Source organism: Cnephaeus nilssonii (genome assembly GCF_951640355.1).
Source record: "Cnephaeus nilssonii genome assembly, chromosome: 7".
NCBI classification, from domain to species: domain Eukaryota; kingdom Metazoa; phylum Chordata; class Mammalia; order Chiroptera; family Vespertilionidae; genus Cnephaeus; species Cnephaeus nilssonii.
Window position 1 is genome coordinate 2,730,421 of NC_137078.1, and position 15,493 is coordinate 2,745,913.

The following is a 15,493-nucleotide window of genomic DNA, read 5'->3' on the forward strand; positions in this document are numbered from 1 at the left end:
GTGTATGGTGTAAGTTGGTGGTCTAGTTTCATTTTTTTGAAAGTATCTGTCCAGTTTTCCCAGCACCATTTATTGAAGAGACTGTCTTGCCTCCATTGTATGCTCTTGCCTCCTTTGTCAAATATTAATTGAGCATACTGGCTTGTGTGGATTTCTGGGTTCTTTGTTCTGTTCCATTGGTCTATATGTATGTTCTGGTGCCAGTACCAGCCAGTTTTGAGAACAGTGGCTTTGTAGTATAAGTTGATATCTAGTATTGTGATCCCTCCTACATTGTTCTTTCTCAAGATTGCTGAAGCTATTCAGGGTCTTTTTTTATTCCATATGAATTTTTGGAGAGTTTGTTCTAGGTCTGTGAAATATGCCGTTGGTATTTTAATTGGGATTGCGTTGAATTTATAGATTGCTTTGGGTAGTATGGACATTTTAATGATGTTGATTCTACCAATCCATGAACACAGTATATTCTTTCATTTGTTCATGTCTTCCTCTATCTCTTTTTCCAATGTCCTGTAGTTTTCTGAGTACAGGTCTTCTACGTCCTTAGTTAAGTTTATTCCTAGGTATCTTAATTTTTTGGCGCAATGGTAAATGGAATTGTTTTGTGTTTTTTTTCCGCTTCTCTTACTGTGAGTTTGTTATTAGTGTATAAAAAGGCCATAGATTTCTGGGTGTTAATTTTGTATCCTGCTACTTTGCCAAATTCACTTATTAGGTCCAGTAGTTTTTTTGATGGAGTCCTTTGGGTTTTCTATGTACAGTATCATGTCATCTGCAAATAAGGACAGTTTTACTTCTTCTTTTCCAACTTGGATGCCTTTTATTTCTTCTTCTTATCTAATCGCTATGGCTAGCACTTCCAGTACTATATCGAACAGGAATGGTGAAAGTGAGCATCTCTGTCTTGTTTCCATTCTTAGGGGAAATGAGTTTAGTTTTTGCCCATTGAGTATGATATTGGCTGTAGATTTGTCATATAAGGCTTTTATTATGTTGAGGTATGATCCCTCTATTCCCACTTTGCTGAGAGTTTTTATCAAAAAGGGTGTTGGATTTTGTCAAATGCCTTTTCTGCATCGATTGATATGATTATGTGATTTTTGTCTCAGTTTGTTTATGTGCTGTATCACATTTATTGATTTGTGGATATTGTACCATCTTGCATCCCTGGAAAAAATCCCACTTGGTCATAGTGTATGATCTTTCTAATGTAATGATGAATTCTATTTGCTAGAATTTTGTTGAGGATTTTAGGATCTATGTTCATCAGGATAATAGCCTGTAGTTCTCTTTTTTTTGTGGTGTCTTTATCTGGTTTTGGGATTAGGGTAATTCTGGCTTCATAACCAGAAGAAAGAGCTTGGAAGTGTGCCTTCCTCTTGAATTTTTTGAAATAGTCTGAGGAGGATAGGTTTTAGTTCTTCTTTGAATGCTTGGTAGAACTCCCCTGTAAAGCCGTCCGGACCAGGGCTTTTGTTTGCTGGAAGATTTTTGATTGCTGCTTCAATTTCTTCGGTAGTTATCGGCCTATTCAGGTTTTTTGATTCTTCTTGATTGAGTTCTGGGAGCTTGTATTTTTCTAAGAATATGTTCATTTCATCTAGGTTGTCCATTTTGTTGGAATAGAGTTGTTCATAGTATTTTTTCATAATTATTTGTATTTCTGTGTGATCTGTTGTTACTTCTCCTCTTTCATTTCTGATTTTGTTTATTTGGGTCCTCTCTCTTTGCTTCTTGGTGAGCCTGGCTAGAGGTTCATTGATCTTGTTTATCCTTTCAAAGAACCAGCTATTGGTTTTGTTGATTTTTTGTATTGTTTTTTTTTGTCTCTATGTTATTTATTTCCACTCTGATCTTTATTATTTCCTTCCTCCTGCTTATGCTGGGCTTTTCTTGTTGCTCTCTAACTCTTTGAGGGTTAGATAATTTATTACCATCTTCTTTTGTTTTTTGAGATAGGCCTGCAGAGCTATGAACTTCCTTCTCAAGACTGCTTTCGCTGTGTCCCATAGATTTTGGATTGTTGTGTTTTCATTGTCATTTGTTGCCATGATGCTTTTTATTTCTTCATTGACCTCTTTGGTAACCCAGTCATTGTTTAATAGCATGCTATTTAGCTTCCAGGTGTTTTATTTTTTTATTGTAGTTGATTTCTAGTTTTGTGCCATTGTGATCTGACAAGATGCTTAATGTGATTTCTATCTTCTTGAATTTGAAGAGACTTTGCCTGTGACCCAATATATGGTCTATCTTTGAAAATGACCCATGTGCACTTGAGAAGAATGTATATTCTGTGGCTTTGGGGTGAAATGTTCTGAAGATGTCAATTAATTCCATCTGGTCTAGTGATTCATTTAGGATTGCTGTTTCTTTTCTGATTTTTTGTTTAGAGGACTTGTCCAGTGGTGTTAGTGGGGTATTAAAGTCCCCTACTATGACTGTATTGCTGTCAATCTCTCCCTTGAAATCCTCCAGAAGTTTTTTTTTTTAATGTATTTGGGTGCTCCTGTATTGGGTGCATATTTGTTTACCAGAGTTATATCTTCTTGTTGAATTGTTCCCTTTGGTATTATGAAGTGGCCTTCCTTATCTCTTGTTATGGCCTTTTTGAGGTCTAATTTGTCAGATATAACTATTGCTACCCCAGCTTTTTTTTCATTTCCATTTGCCTGGAAAACCTTTTTTTATCCCTTCACCATCAGTCTGTGTGAATCCTTTATTCTAAGGTGGGTTTCTTGTAGACAGCAGATATATGGGTCATGTTTTCTTATCCACTCAGCTACCCTATGTCTTTTAATTGGGGCACTTAATCCATTTACATTAAAGTTATTATTGATAGGTACTTGTTTGTCCCCATTTTTATTTTTTATGCCTGTGTTCCTTCTTCTCTTCCTATTTATTCTTTTTACACTAGACCCTTTAGCATTTCTTGCATTGCTAGTTTGGTGGTAGTAAACTCCCTTAGTCCTTTTTTTGTCTGTGAAGCTCCTGGTTTCACCCTCAATTTTTATTGATATCCTTGCTGGGTAAAGTATTCTTGGATTCAGACCCTTGCTTTCATGACTTTGTATATTTCATTCCATTCCCTTCTGGCCTGATGTGTTTCTGTTGAGATATCAGTCAATAGTTTGATGGGAGATCCTTTGTAGGTAACTTTCTGTCTCTCTCTGGCAGCCTTTAAGATTCTTACTTTGTTGTTGGTGTTTGCCAATTTAATTATAATGTGTGTTGGTGTTGATTTTTTGGGGTTCATCTTGTTTGGGACTCTGTGAGCTTCTTGGACTTGTGTAAGTTTTTCTTCCTGATGTCAAGAAAGTTTTCTGTCATTATTTCTTCAAACAGGTTTTCTATTCCTGATCAGTTTCCTCTCCTTCTGGTACCCCTATTATGTGGATGTTGTTTCGTTTTGTGTTGTCCCAAAGTTCCCTTAGGCTCTCCTCCTGTTTTTTAAGGTTTTTTTCTAGATGCTGCTATTCTTAGGTATTTTTTTCCTACCTTGTCTTCTAGCTCACTGATGTGGTCCTCCACTTCTTCTAGTCTAATTTTGATGCTTTCTATTGAGTTCTTTATTGCAGCGATGTCATTTTTTCATTTCCTCTTGGTTCTTACACATATTGTTGAATTTGTCTTCCATCCTTTTTAGCGACCTTATGACCATTGCTCTGAATTCTTTCTCTGTCATATTGCTTGCCTCAATTTCATTTACTTCCTTTTCTGGTGATGCCTCCTTTTCTTTCATATGCAGGCTGTTTCTTTGTCTCCCCATGATCGCTCCTTGCAGGGTTTCTGGTTATGTAGTTCTCTCTCTCCTGCATTGACTTAAAGGCACAAAATACTACACAACAAGATACAATGCACAGGGCACCAAACTCAAATGTATTTACTATACTAATACTCCTAAATAAAGGTGACCACCAGAGAAAAGAGAATTAGGGAATAGAGAAGAGTGCAAAAATGTTTATTGAGAAAAGGAAAGAAGAGAGAAAAGAGAGAGAAAGAAAAAAGAAGGGGAAAATATATATGGGGAGAAAACTCCAATAAAACAACTAATCCAAAAAAATGCATACAACAAACACCCAGAGATTAATGCAAACTACAAAGAACACCTAATTCAAAAAATACAAACAACAAACTCCCAAATGAATCTGAGGAGGCAGAGCTTATTTCCAGGAGGTAAAGTCAAGGAATTGAATGAATGAGGAAATAGCCACAATTCAGTATAGAGGAGGTAGAAAGAGAATGGGTGTAAAAGAAGAATAGTAACAAATTAAATATATATATATATATATATATATATATATGAAAAAATATGTATATATAATTTTTCTCCTTTAATCTATCTATCTATGTATTTGTTTACTATTGGAAAAGGAGGATAGAGAGTAGCTAGGCCTGAGTTGGTGATTGGAATTAATTAAGCTATTAGTAGACGAAGAGAATAAGCAAGGAGAGGAAAAACAAAACCAAAAAATAAAACCCCACAGAAAACAAAAGTAACCAATAATCAAACAACAACAAGACAGAAAGAAAGAAAAAGGCAAAAAAAAAAATAAATAAAAAAGAAGAAAAGAAAAATAATTTGGGTAATGAAGAGAGAAATGTGTATGGGTTTGGAGTAGGGGAGAGGAAATTAGATGTATGAGTAAGATCAATTTTTAACAGTAAAAAAAAAAGGGTAGAGAAAAACTAAAGCAGGAACAGGGTAAGAGAAACAGGATAAAAAGGGGAAAAGTGATGAAGAAAGTGTTGGCATAAAAGAAAAATTGAGATAGACTAAAATAATGCTAAAGAGAAAATAAAAATAGAATGTATAACACTAATCCCAAAATAAAATAAAATAAAAAATAACAAAACTCTTTTTAAAAAGGGTAAAATAATAGTATTAATACTAATAGTTAAAAATAAAAATATAATTAAAAATAAGGTAAAATCGAGTGAGAGAAAAAATTAGTTTCTTAAGTAAAAGATAAAAAATAAAAATGTGGAGTAGTGAAGGTCATTCATTTCCTCCACTGTTCTGCTTGGCACATCTTTTTTCTTGCAGGTAGTCAGCACAGTATTGAAATTCCCTGGTGTTGTAAGCCACAACCTTATTTTCAAGCAGGCAGGATCTCTCTCTGCTCTCTTTGGTTCTCAGTCTGTTTTTAGTTGTATTTACACACAAGAGTCAATTTGTGCTACAGCCCCTAGGTGGCAGTGTTTCTGTCTTAATATCCTGGGCTAAAAGGCCTCTCTACTCTGGCTCTGCATGCAATTCTCTGCACGACTCTGTGCGGCCGGGCGGTACAGTACTTCAGGCTGCCTTTCTGGGTCCAGTTCAGCTGGAATCCCCTTCTGCCAGTAGCCCTGTGGACCCCCTGCCACATTCGTGGGGGGTCCTGTTATGCCCAGAGTTCGGGGTCCTGTTATGCCCAGAGTTCGGGATCCTGTTATGCCCAGAGTTCGGGGTCCCCAAGTATCAACCACTAGGGAGCAAAAGCAAAGAGTCTTTATTCACACCCGGGTTTGGCTCCCGGCCCCTTTCTGGCATAGCAGTGAGACCAAAGAGACCCAGCCCCCGGAGAGCGGGAGGTTATAAAGGGTTGGTCATTTGGGTGGGCTTAGGGAAGTGACGTGGGTTACAGAGATTGCCTAATTTGGACTGAGTCTACTTCTCTACACTCCTATTGGCAGGTTTATGCAACTGTTACATTCTCGCGGTTTTCTCAGAAAAAGGAGTCATATACATAGTTACACAGGATGGAGGGTACAGTACATTCTGTGCTGTCCTGCTCTGCCCTTTCAATCCCAACAGCTGAGAATTTTGTGGGGGGCAGTCTTTCTTTGAGGATCTTGTTCCCACTGCGCGTGTTTCTCCCTCCAGCCTGGATCCCAAATCTCACCTTTCTTTAGGCAGTGCCCACTGTGTTTAATTCGCCAGGTCCGGGTGGGTGCTCTTTGATTCAGCTGCTCCCAGGCGCCCGTGGTCAGGGAGGTTGGAGTTCCGGTATTTGTGGATTCGCAGCCGAGGTAACTGGTCCCCGGCGTTGGGGTTGTAAGATCCCGGGTGGCCTCTGAGATCTGTTTGAAGGTAGGGCTGGAGTTCCCGTCACAGTCAGTCTCCGATCACAGCCCTCTCCCCTTAAAGAGGGTGCACCCTCTGCGGCAGGGCCGGCCGCTCCGGGAGAGATTTCAGCCGCAGTAGAGGCTGCCCGGTCACAGGGAGCTGGCCCACCAGCCCCCAGCAGTCCCTTGGAGTGTCCCTCACACACAAATACTGACACTCCCTGCACATCCACGCACTCCCCTTTCGTTCTCTCTCTCAAACTGTCTAGCGGCCATCTTGGATCTCCGAAAAGTTTACTTTTTAACGGAGTTCAGTGATGCAAAGCCAGGATGTAGCCCTTTGGGTTATCCCAGTTCAAAAGTTCCGTTTCGCCGGGTGAGTGTGAGCTAGCTGAGCTTCCTGGAAGCCTTCTGGCTCTAGTTTAGATTGCTCTCTTGACAATACCAACTCCATTTTGCTGTTTTTCTTTCATAGCACTTTTCCAGTATTTTTTAGGAGACATTGCAGTTTATAGTGAACTGCTTTCTCAAGGAATGGAAACAGCAACTCTGCCCTCTGGTTTAAGTTTTCTCAGCCATAGTTTAAAGGCTCACATTCCATCTTTATTCCAGGTTGCAGCTGGTGCCTATTTGATTTCCTGTTGTGTACAAAATGCCACAGGGTTATAAACAAAATCATAACACACAGTTCCTGCTGTCAGGAGTTACACTGAGTAACCTTTATTGTAAGATATGTTTTTGAGTTTTCTGTGTGGCCTCTCCATTCAAAGTGCTTTCCTGACTGCTGCCATGGTCCAAAATCTTAGCTCTTTAAGAATGTTTTCAGTGCCACTCTTATAAAGAACATATGAAAGATGACTTGTAAATGTAAATCCAGAAAGATCTTTTTTTTTTTTTTTAAATTTCTTTATTGATTAAGGTGTCACATATTTGTCCTCATCCCCCCATTCCCATCCCACACCCCTCCCCATGGATGCCCCAACCCTCTGTTGAACTTAAGCATTGGTTAGGCTCATATGCATGCACACAAGACCTTTGGTTGATCTCTCCCCCCTCCCCCCACCCTCCCCTATCCTCCCTCTGAGGCCCGATAGTCCGATCGATGCCTCCTTGTTTCTGGTTCTGTTCTTGTTCATCAGTCTATGTTGTTCATCATTTCCCCTAGATGAGCGAAATCATGTGTCACTAGAGATATACTTATAAGAATTGAATGTGCGACGAGCAATAATAGTTATGCTGACAGGCAAATGAATCAGTCTGTAGTGAGTTTCTTTCTGGTCCAACAGTTCTTTTGAGACCCAATATCAATGTCCACCAGTTCCTTATGAGTACATGTCGGCACTGACCCCTCAGCTCTGGATGGTGGACAAATGGTGGTAATGCAGGTCCGACTCCCTCTGGTTTGGTCTCGGCCGGATCCAGGGGCACGGCTTCACCCGGATCCAGGGGCCCACGGCCTCACCCGGACCCGGGGCCAGGCTCACCCGGATCCAGGGGCCCACGGCCTCACCCGGACCCGGGACCCAGGCTCACCCGGATCCAGGGGCCCACGGCCTCACCCGGACCCGGGACCCAGGCTCACCCGGATCCAGGGGCCCACGGCCTCACCCGGACCCGGGGCCAGGCTCACCCGGATCCAGGGGCCCACGGCCTCACCCGGACCCGGGGCCAGGCTCACCCGGATCCAGGGGCCCACGGCCTCACCCGAACCCGGGACCCAGGCTCACCCGGATCCAGGGGCCCACGGCCTCACCCGGACCCGGGGCCAGGCTCACCCGGATCCAGGGGCACACGGCCTCGCCCAGACCCAGGATTCAGCCTCACCCGGACCCAGGGGCGCATGGCCTTGCCCGGACCCAGGGGCACGTGGCCTCACCCGGACCCGGGGCCCAGCCTCACCCTGACCCAGTTCCCAGCCTCACCCGGACCCAGGGGCACGCGGCTTCACCCGGATCCGGGACCCAGCGGGGTTTCATCTTCTTGATCCCAATTCCTGTTGGTCAATTCCCTCTCAGCAATTCCTTCGGCCATTTTCTCAGAGTTCCAGGGCAGCCACCGCAGAACTCGTTGGGCGGCGGGCTCGGCGAAGCTCCGGTGTGCCCGGTGCGCGGCGGCGGGCTGGTCCGGGGTGGCTGCGTCGGCCCTTGGGTCTGCAGCGGTGGCCGGTCGCCGAGCGTGCGCACCTGGCCGCTTTCGGGGCGTTGAGATTCTTGAAGGACTCGGAGGTCAGCAGGCGCGTAGCCTCCCACCCCATGTCTCCCAGGGGCTCGTCTGTCCGTGCTCGGCAGCGAGTGAAGCCTTCCCCTCAGCCGGAGACCGCTGGGGGAACTGCGCCGAGCACGATCCAGGCCGCCATTGTGTCGCCTGAGCCGTAGTTTTTAAAGTGTGGTCTTTGGGTCACCGGCATCAGCTTCATCCCGCGTACCCCTCTCTTTTATTCTAGTTGTAGAGCATCTGCTCAGTCAGCCCTCCGGTGGTTCTGGATGGTGTCTGCTCTGCTCTCCCGTCGTAGTCTCAAGATTGTTGTGGTAGGCAGCAATCAGGCTTCTGCCCTATGCCTCCATCTTGGTCCTTGTTTGTATAGTTAAGTCTTGATTGTTGTTGGTGTCACTGGGAGGAATTGTCCTCCAGGCCAATTGGTCATGCGGACCCTCTGTGTCTATAAAGGAAGAGTTGCTGTGCGGGAGACACGTTTATTTGCCGGGTCTTGGTGCAGCAAGGCTTTGGCACTCACTGCGTCTGCCTCTTGAATGTGTCCCTTATGCGAGTGGTTGAAATCTGGTGTCATCTCACACCGACCACTAGATGACTTCGTTTCTGGGTCTCCAATGGAGTGTAGGTCAGCTACTGCCTGTGGCCCCTCAGCATGAATTACAGCATCCCTTATATTCGTGACCTGTTTCGGTGTCTTCCCCTTTTGGCTGCCTCCCTATCGCTCAGCTTCCCCAATCTCCCTAGGTGGTCGCTCTTGATACCCCCCTTTGTGGGCTGAGTGCAAAGTCTTGGTGTTGTTAAGCCTTGATTGCTGTTGGTACACTGGGAGGATGTGACCTCCAGTCCAATTGGCTGTGAGGATCAGCTGTGTCTATGCCAGGAGACAGCCCCATTCAACTAGACTTGCAAAATTGTAAAAGCCTCTGTGTTCAGCTTGGATGGGGCGGAGTTACAGGGCGGAGCCTACCGCCTTGGCTTCCCGTCAGCCCCGCCCTATGAGGTTCCTGTGTCCCTCTGTACTCCCAGCAAACACCTCTGAGAGAAAAGCGCCCTGGAGTTTCGCGCGCTGCCAAACAGTCTAGTCTCTCCCCCAATGAATCTGGATTCCCAGATTTTCGCCCGGAACTGGGTTTCCGTGTAGTCCGAATTGGGGCTCACCGCAGTTTGGCGCTTTTGTCTCCTTCCCTCCAGGGCGACTCAGCGGCACAGTCAGCAGCCCATCCTCTGCGCACAATCCCCTGCGCGCCTCCGGTGCTCTGCTCTTCGCCGCCTCTCTGCACCTCTGCCCCACTGCCCAGCTTTCCCCAGTATGAGCCTGGCTTCCCCAGGTCTTTCCCGGAACTGGGGTTCAGTGCAGTTGGAACTGGGGGTTCAGCACAGTCCGGAGCCCTTGTCTCCCTCCCGCTAGGTCCATCCAGCGGCACAGGCAACAGTCCCTCCTCTGCGCACATTCCCGTGCGCGGCTCTGGCGCAACTCCTCTGTGTCTCCGCCCCACAGCCCAGACTCCCCCAGCATGAGCCCGGCTTCCCAGGGTTTCGCCCGGAACTGGGGTTCAGTGCAGTCGGAGCTGGGGTTTAGCACAATCTGGCGCTTTTATCTCCTTCCCGCCAGAGAACGCCAGCCAGGCCGTCAGCCGCCCCTTCCTCTCCGGCTCCGTCTTCCCCGCACGCGCGCGGGCTCGTGTCTCCGCCCGTGTCTCCATACCTCAAGCTTTTACGGCTTCCCTGATTTTCCTTGTGGTCCTCTCTTTCCTTCTAATTGTGGGCATTTCAGTCAGCCAGCTTTCCTGTGGTTCTGGATGATGTCCGTTTTGATTTTTAGTTGTGTTTTTGAAATTGTTGTGCCCGGCTGTAGGTTAGGTGTTTAACCTATGCCGCCATCTTGGTTTCTCCAGAAAGATCTTTTACTTTATTTTTCTGGCTGAATTACTTTTCAACTTTTTTGGTTTGAAATATTTCAAAACTTATAAAATTTTGCACGAATAGTACACTGAACATCTAGAGATTCAGACATTTTTTGCAATATTTACTGTATTATCCTCTACAAACTTTTTAGCTGATTCATTTGAGGGTTGGTTGTGACTTAACGTTATCCCTAAATACTTCAGCATTATTTCCAAAGAAAAGTAGTATTCTCCTCTATCAACACAGCCAGGAAATCTAACATTAATATGGTGTCAACTGATGGACATTCACACCAATTTGACACCAACAGGAATCCCCATTTTGGGGTACTGTGAGGAAGGAAACTTTATTCAGTGCAAACAGCGCAATTGTGATACCGCAGGGCTGTGGAAGCAGCATGGGAGTGAGGCCGCCCTGGGCCAGGTGGCCCTGGTACCAGGCTCCTTTCTGGCTAGACAGCTCTGCTCTGAGGTCGACGGCTTTCTTCTGCTCTGCTCTGCTCTAGGGAGACGTCTTCAGTGCGTCAGCCCAGCAATGGAAACAGCTCTCAGCCCTCGGTGGAAGGGGAAGAAAGTGGGCTCCCAGAGCCAGGGGGAGCTGACACATAGACAGATGTCTCTGCCCCTGGTCCCTGATTGGTCTGTCTTCCTGCAAATAAGGACCCCAAATCCTCACAGTTAGATTGGTCCAAAAGGCACTTTCCTGATGGGTCAGAATGGAACTGCTCTGATTGGTCAATGGGTCGGTGAAGATGTTGATGGGGATATAGCTGTGCAGCTCCAGTTGAATGGGGGAAAGCCTTGGTTCCATTGGTTGAAGTAGGATTCCAGGAACTCCTTGATAAGGAGCCTGGTCGGCTGGCAGGACACAGTGCAGGCAGGCAGCTTAGTGCAGGATTCTCCCTAAAGTGCAGTTTGCATGCGAGGGCCCTGTGTAGAAATGGCTGCTAGGTTGTGTTGTTTTAATTTTGAGTCCAGTTAGCCATCAGGAGCCCTTCTTATTGGGTATCTTCCTTCTCAGAGTCCACAACAGTATTATTTTCTAATGCCTATTAGACTTCAGTATTCCCGTTACCTCAGTCATTAATAACTTTTGTTTTCAATCCAGAATCTAACCTAAGATGAGGCATTGCATTTAGCTGTCAATCGTTTTAGTCTTCTTTAATCTAGAGCATGTTCTTTGTGGCATTGACAAGTTTTCAAAATTACAGACCAGCTTAGTAGACTGTCCTGCATTTTGGAGTTGTCTGATTACTTCCTCATGGTTCAGGTTAAGTATTTTTGGGAGACGTACTGTTTAGAGGATGATTTGTCTTTCTCTGCTCAAATTGAAGTTGTCTCTAATTTGCTCAATGGGATAAATGCTTTTTTAAAATAACTTCACAAAAAATTGCTATATTTTAAGAAATTTGGACCAAAAACCCCTACTATGTTCTTGTTTATATCCTAGCATCTGTTCATGTGGAAAATAAGAACTGAGTTTCACTGGGGATTTTCCTTTATTGCCACTTACCAACTTCTATTATGATTGATCATTGCTTAAATTGAGATCCAATATTTTAGTATTTTTTTTTAAACTAAACTGTGTTTTATTAGATTGATGTTACTAAGGGTGAGTAATAGTTGAACTAGTTATAAGTTAAGTGCATTCTAAATTCCTTCTTTAACTATGCTTTTTACTTTATTCACACATCATCATATCACCTCAGATAACCAAGGAATTCTTTTTTTAATAAATCTTTATTATTCAGATTATTACAATTGTTTCTCCTTCCCCCCCCATATCTCCCCTCCTCCCAGTTCCCACCCTTCCCTCTGCCCTTACCTCCCCCCCCCCGCTATCCTTATCCATAGGTGTATGATATTGTCCAGTCTCTTCCCGTACCCTCCACACAGACACCCCCTTCCCCTGAGAATTATCAATCCACTCCCATTCTATGCCCCTGATTCTATTATGTTCATCAGTCTATTCTGTTCTTCAGATTTTTAATTCACTTGACTTTTAGATTCACTTGTTGATAGATATGTATTTGTTGTTCATAATTTTTATCTTTACTTTTTTTCTTCTTTTTCCTCCTTTTAAATAATACCTTTCAGCATTTCATGTAATACTGGTTTGGTGGTGATGAATTCCTTTAGCTTTTTCTTATCTGTGAAGCTCTTTATCTGACCTTCAATTCTGAATGATAACTTTGCTGGGTAGAGTAATCTTGGTTGTAGGTTCTTGCTATTCATCACTTTGAATATTTCTTGCCATTCCCGTCTGGCCTGCATAGTTTCTGTTGAGAAATCAGCTGATAATCGTATGGGTGTTCCCTTGTAAGTAACTAACTGTTTTTCTCTTGCTGCTTGTAAGATTCTCTCTTTGTCTTTTGCCCTTGGCATTTTAATTATGATGTGTCTTGGTGTGGGCCTCTTTGGATTCCTTTTGTTTGGGGTTCTGTGCACTTCCTGGACTTGTAAGTCTATTTCTTTTACCAGGTGGGGGAAGTTTTCGGTCATTATTTCTTCAAATAGGTTTTCAGCATCTTGCTCTCTCTCTTCTTCTGGCACCCCTATAATTCTGATGCTGGTATGCTTGAAGTTGTCCCAGAGGCTTCTTACACTATCATCTACTTTCTGAATTCTCTTCTCTTCTTGCTTTTCTGGAGGCGTGTCCTTTGCCTCTTTGTATTCCTTAAAGGAATCATCTTAGTAATGCTGTCTTTATTAATGCCAAATGTGTTATTAGAATGCCAGGTAGGGCCCTGGCTAGGTGGCTCAGTTGGTTAGAGTGTTGTCCCATACACTGAAAGGTTCAGTGTTTAATTCTTGGTTAGGGCACATGCTTTGGTTGCAGGTTCAATCCTTAGTTGGGGTTCATACGGGAGGCAGCCAATCAATGTTTCTCTCACAGATTGATGTTTCTGTCTCTCCCTTCCTCTCTAAAAATTTTTTTTTAATTTAAATGCCAGTTAGGTACTGGAAATATCAGGGGTACACTTTGTAAAGTATATGATTGCCTAACTACTTTGCTGTACACCTGTAATCAGTACAAAATAATATTGAAACAATAAAAAGAAAAAAATGGTAACCCTAGATGTTTTTCCTAAAGATTATACTCAATAATTTTTCCATACTATAATTTACAAAGAAAAATTTCATTGACTTTTAAACATGTGATTTATCCATCTTTATTTTCAGCTGCAGGAATAGAGATGAATCAAATTGTTGGCCTTGGCATTTCAACACAGAGAGCAACTTTTATTACGTGGAACAAGTAAGTGTGATAAGCCTTCTGTTGCAGGGTTCATATCACAGTGAATACCTGTTTTGGGAGTTTCAAGTTTGTGGATTAAGAACAGTTTTGTTTTGTTAAGAGGGATGAAAGTAAGCCTACTTTCTGCCTTATTAAAATACTAGTGGCCTGGTGCACAAAATTTGTGCTGGAGGGGGGGATCCCTCAGCCCAGCCTGCACCCTCTCCAATCTGGAATCCTGTGGTATTGGGCCTGAACCAGCAGTCGGACATCCCTCTCGCAATCTGGGACCACTGCCTCCTAACTGCTCATCTGCCTGCCTGCCTGATTGCCCCAACCCCTCTGCCTGCCTGCCTGATTGCCCCTAACCTCTTTGCCTTCCTGCCTGATCACCCCCAACTGCCTCTACCTGCCTGCCTGATCGCCCCTAACTGATCTCCCCTACTGGCCTGATCTCGCCCCCAACTGCCCTCCCCTGCCAGCCGGGTTGCCCCTAATTGCCCTCCCCTGCCGGCCTGATCTCACCCCCAACTGCTCTCCCCTGCAAGCCTGGTTGCCCCCAACTGCCCTCCCCTGCCAGCCCAATCTCCCCCAACTGCCCTCCCCTGCTGGCCTGTTCTCACCCCCAACTGCCCTCCCCTGCTGGCCTGATCTCGCCCCCAACTGCCCTCCTCTGCCAGCCAATTTGGCTCTGATTGGTCAGTTTCTGTGCTAGTCAGCGTCAAAAGCTCTGCCTACTAGGCAGCCATTGGCTCCTCACAGTTCACCCAGATTTGGTTCTGATTGGTTGGTTTCTATGCCAGTCAGCATCTCTGGGCCTATCAGCGGGGCCTGATTAGAAAGGTGGGGCTGATCAGCAGCCCTGGTGGATGCCTGGAGAAAAATGGAGGCGTGGCTGCGGACCAGGCCCAGAAAGAAAGATGCAAGTCCTGATCAACAGCTGCCATAGAGGCTACGGATAAGACCCTGCTTCTCTCTTCAGGCCTCTCTCCGGGCCTGATTCGCAGCCCCCTCAGCAGTCAGTGCTGGGTCACCATGCCTGCAGCTGTAGCCGTCAGTGCTGGGTCACCACGGCAACCCAGTGCTGACTGCAGGACTGACTTCCGGTTGGTCAAGCCTCCCAGTCGTTGTGGATGTGATGGACTCAGGGTTTTTATATATTAGGACTAGAGGCCTGATGCACGAAATTTGTGCAAGGGGCTCAGCTCTCGCAGCCACGGTGGCTTGCCTTGGCCTTCACAGCCGTGGCTTCGTCCGCAAGGTTGTCCGGAAGGATGTCCAGAAAATTGTTTGGCTGTCTGGTCTAATTAGCATATTACACTTTTATTATTATAGATAATGGAAACTTTTCTGTTCCATGGGCCCCGGGGAGCCATTGTACCTGTAATGCTGGCAGGTTCTACAGGCTCCCTGACATGACACTTCTGCTCATTTTTGAGAGAAAAAGAGAGGCAGACTGGATCTAATATATTGTTCATCCCAGTCCCAGCCAGAAACTTCCCTTCCCAACTCACTGTCTTCTCCTGTGTCCACAGTGTGTTCTGTCTCTGTGGCCACAGAAACAGTATTTTCCTTATAGATGCTGTCAAGAAGTCTAAACTTTGAACTTTCTTTTTGTTTTCTCCTTGTGCCCTTTCCATCCTACCACCTTCTGATGCCAGGAACCTTGTTATTTATTTACTTTTCTTCAGTTCTTAAGTTTTTTGTTTTTGTGTGTATTTTTTTTTCTTCAAATTTTTAGGTTAAAAAATTTTCACCACATTTAATCATGTCCTCTTTCTACTACCCCCACTTACCTGTATTCTAAAATTAGTCTAAATAATATCTCCTCCATTTTGGTTGCTTTAAATTCCTTTTGTAAAAAAAATTCTTAAGCTGTTTTGTTTCTTCAGTCCTCTACCTCTCAGGGAGGCTTCTGCCAACTACCCTCAGATCAGGGTGTGTGCCAATTAGTAACATAAGCTGAGAGTCCCAGGAGCCAGGGTTCACTCAGCATCAGGCACTGAGAGGGAGGAGGGCACTGTGCTGGTTGCTGAACTGAATATAAAGATGAATAAGAATGCGAGCCCTCAGGAAACTAAGATGGCAGCAT

The 15,493-nt window shown here is 44.6% G+C and overlaps 1 protein-coding gene across 2 annotated transcripts in view; it reads left to right on the forward strand.

The window, feature by feature from the left end:
- The window catches only part of GK5 (glycerol kinase 5), a 167,169-nt gene that overhangs the window by 34,544 nt on the left and 117,132 nt on the right, over nucleotides 1–15,493 (forward strand). The window contains exon 3 of one of the 2 annotated variants that reach the window (XM_079777353.1): nucleotides 13,347–13,422. The exons of the other annotated variant lie outside the window; for it this stretch is intronic. Within the exon in view, the coding sequence (XP_079633479.1) occupies nucleotides 13,347–13,422 (76 nt within the window). The remainder of the gene's footprint in view (nucleotides 1–13,346; nucleotides 13,423–15,493) is intronic. 2 annotated transcript variants of the gene reach the window in all.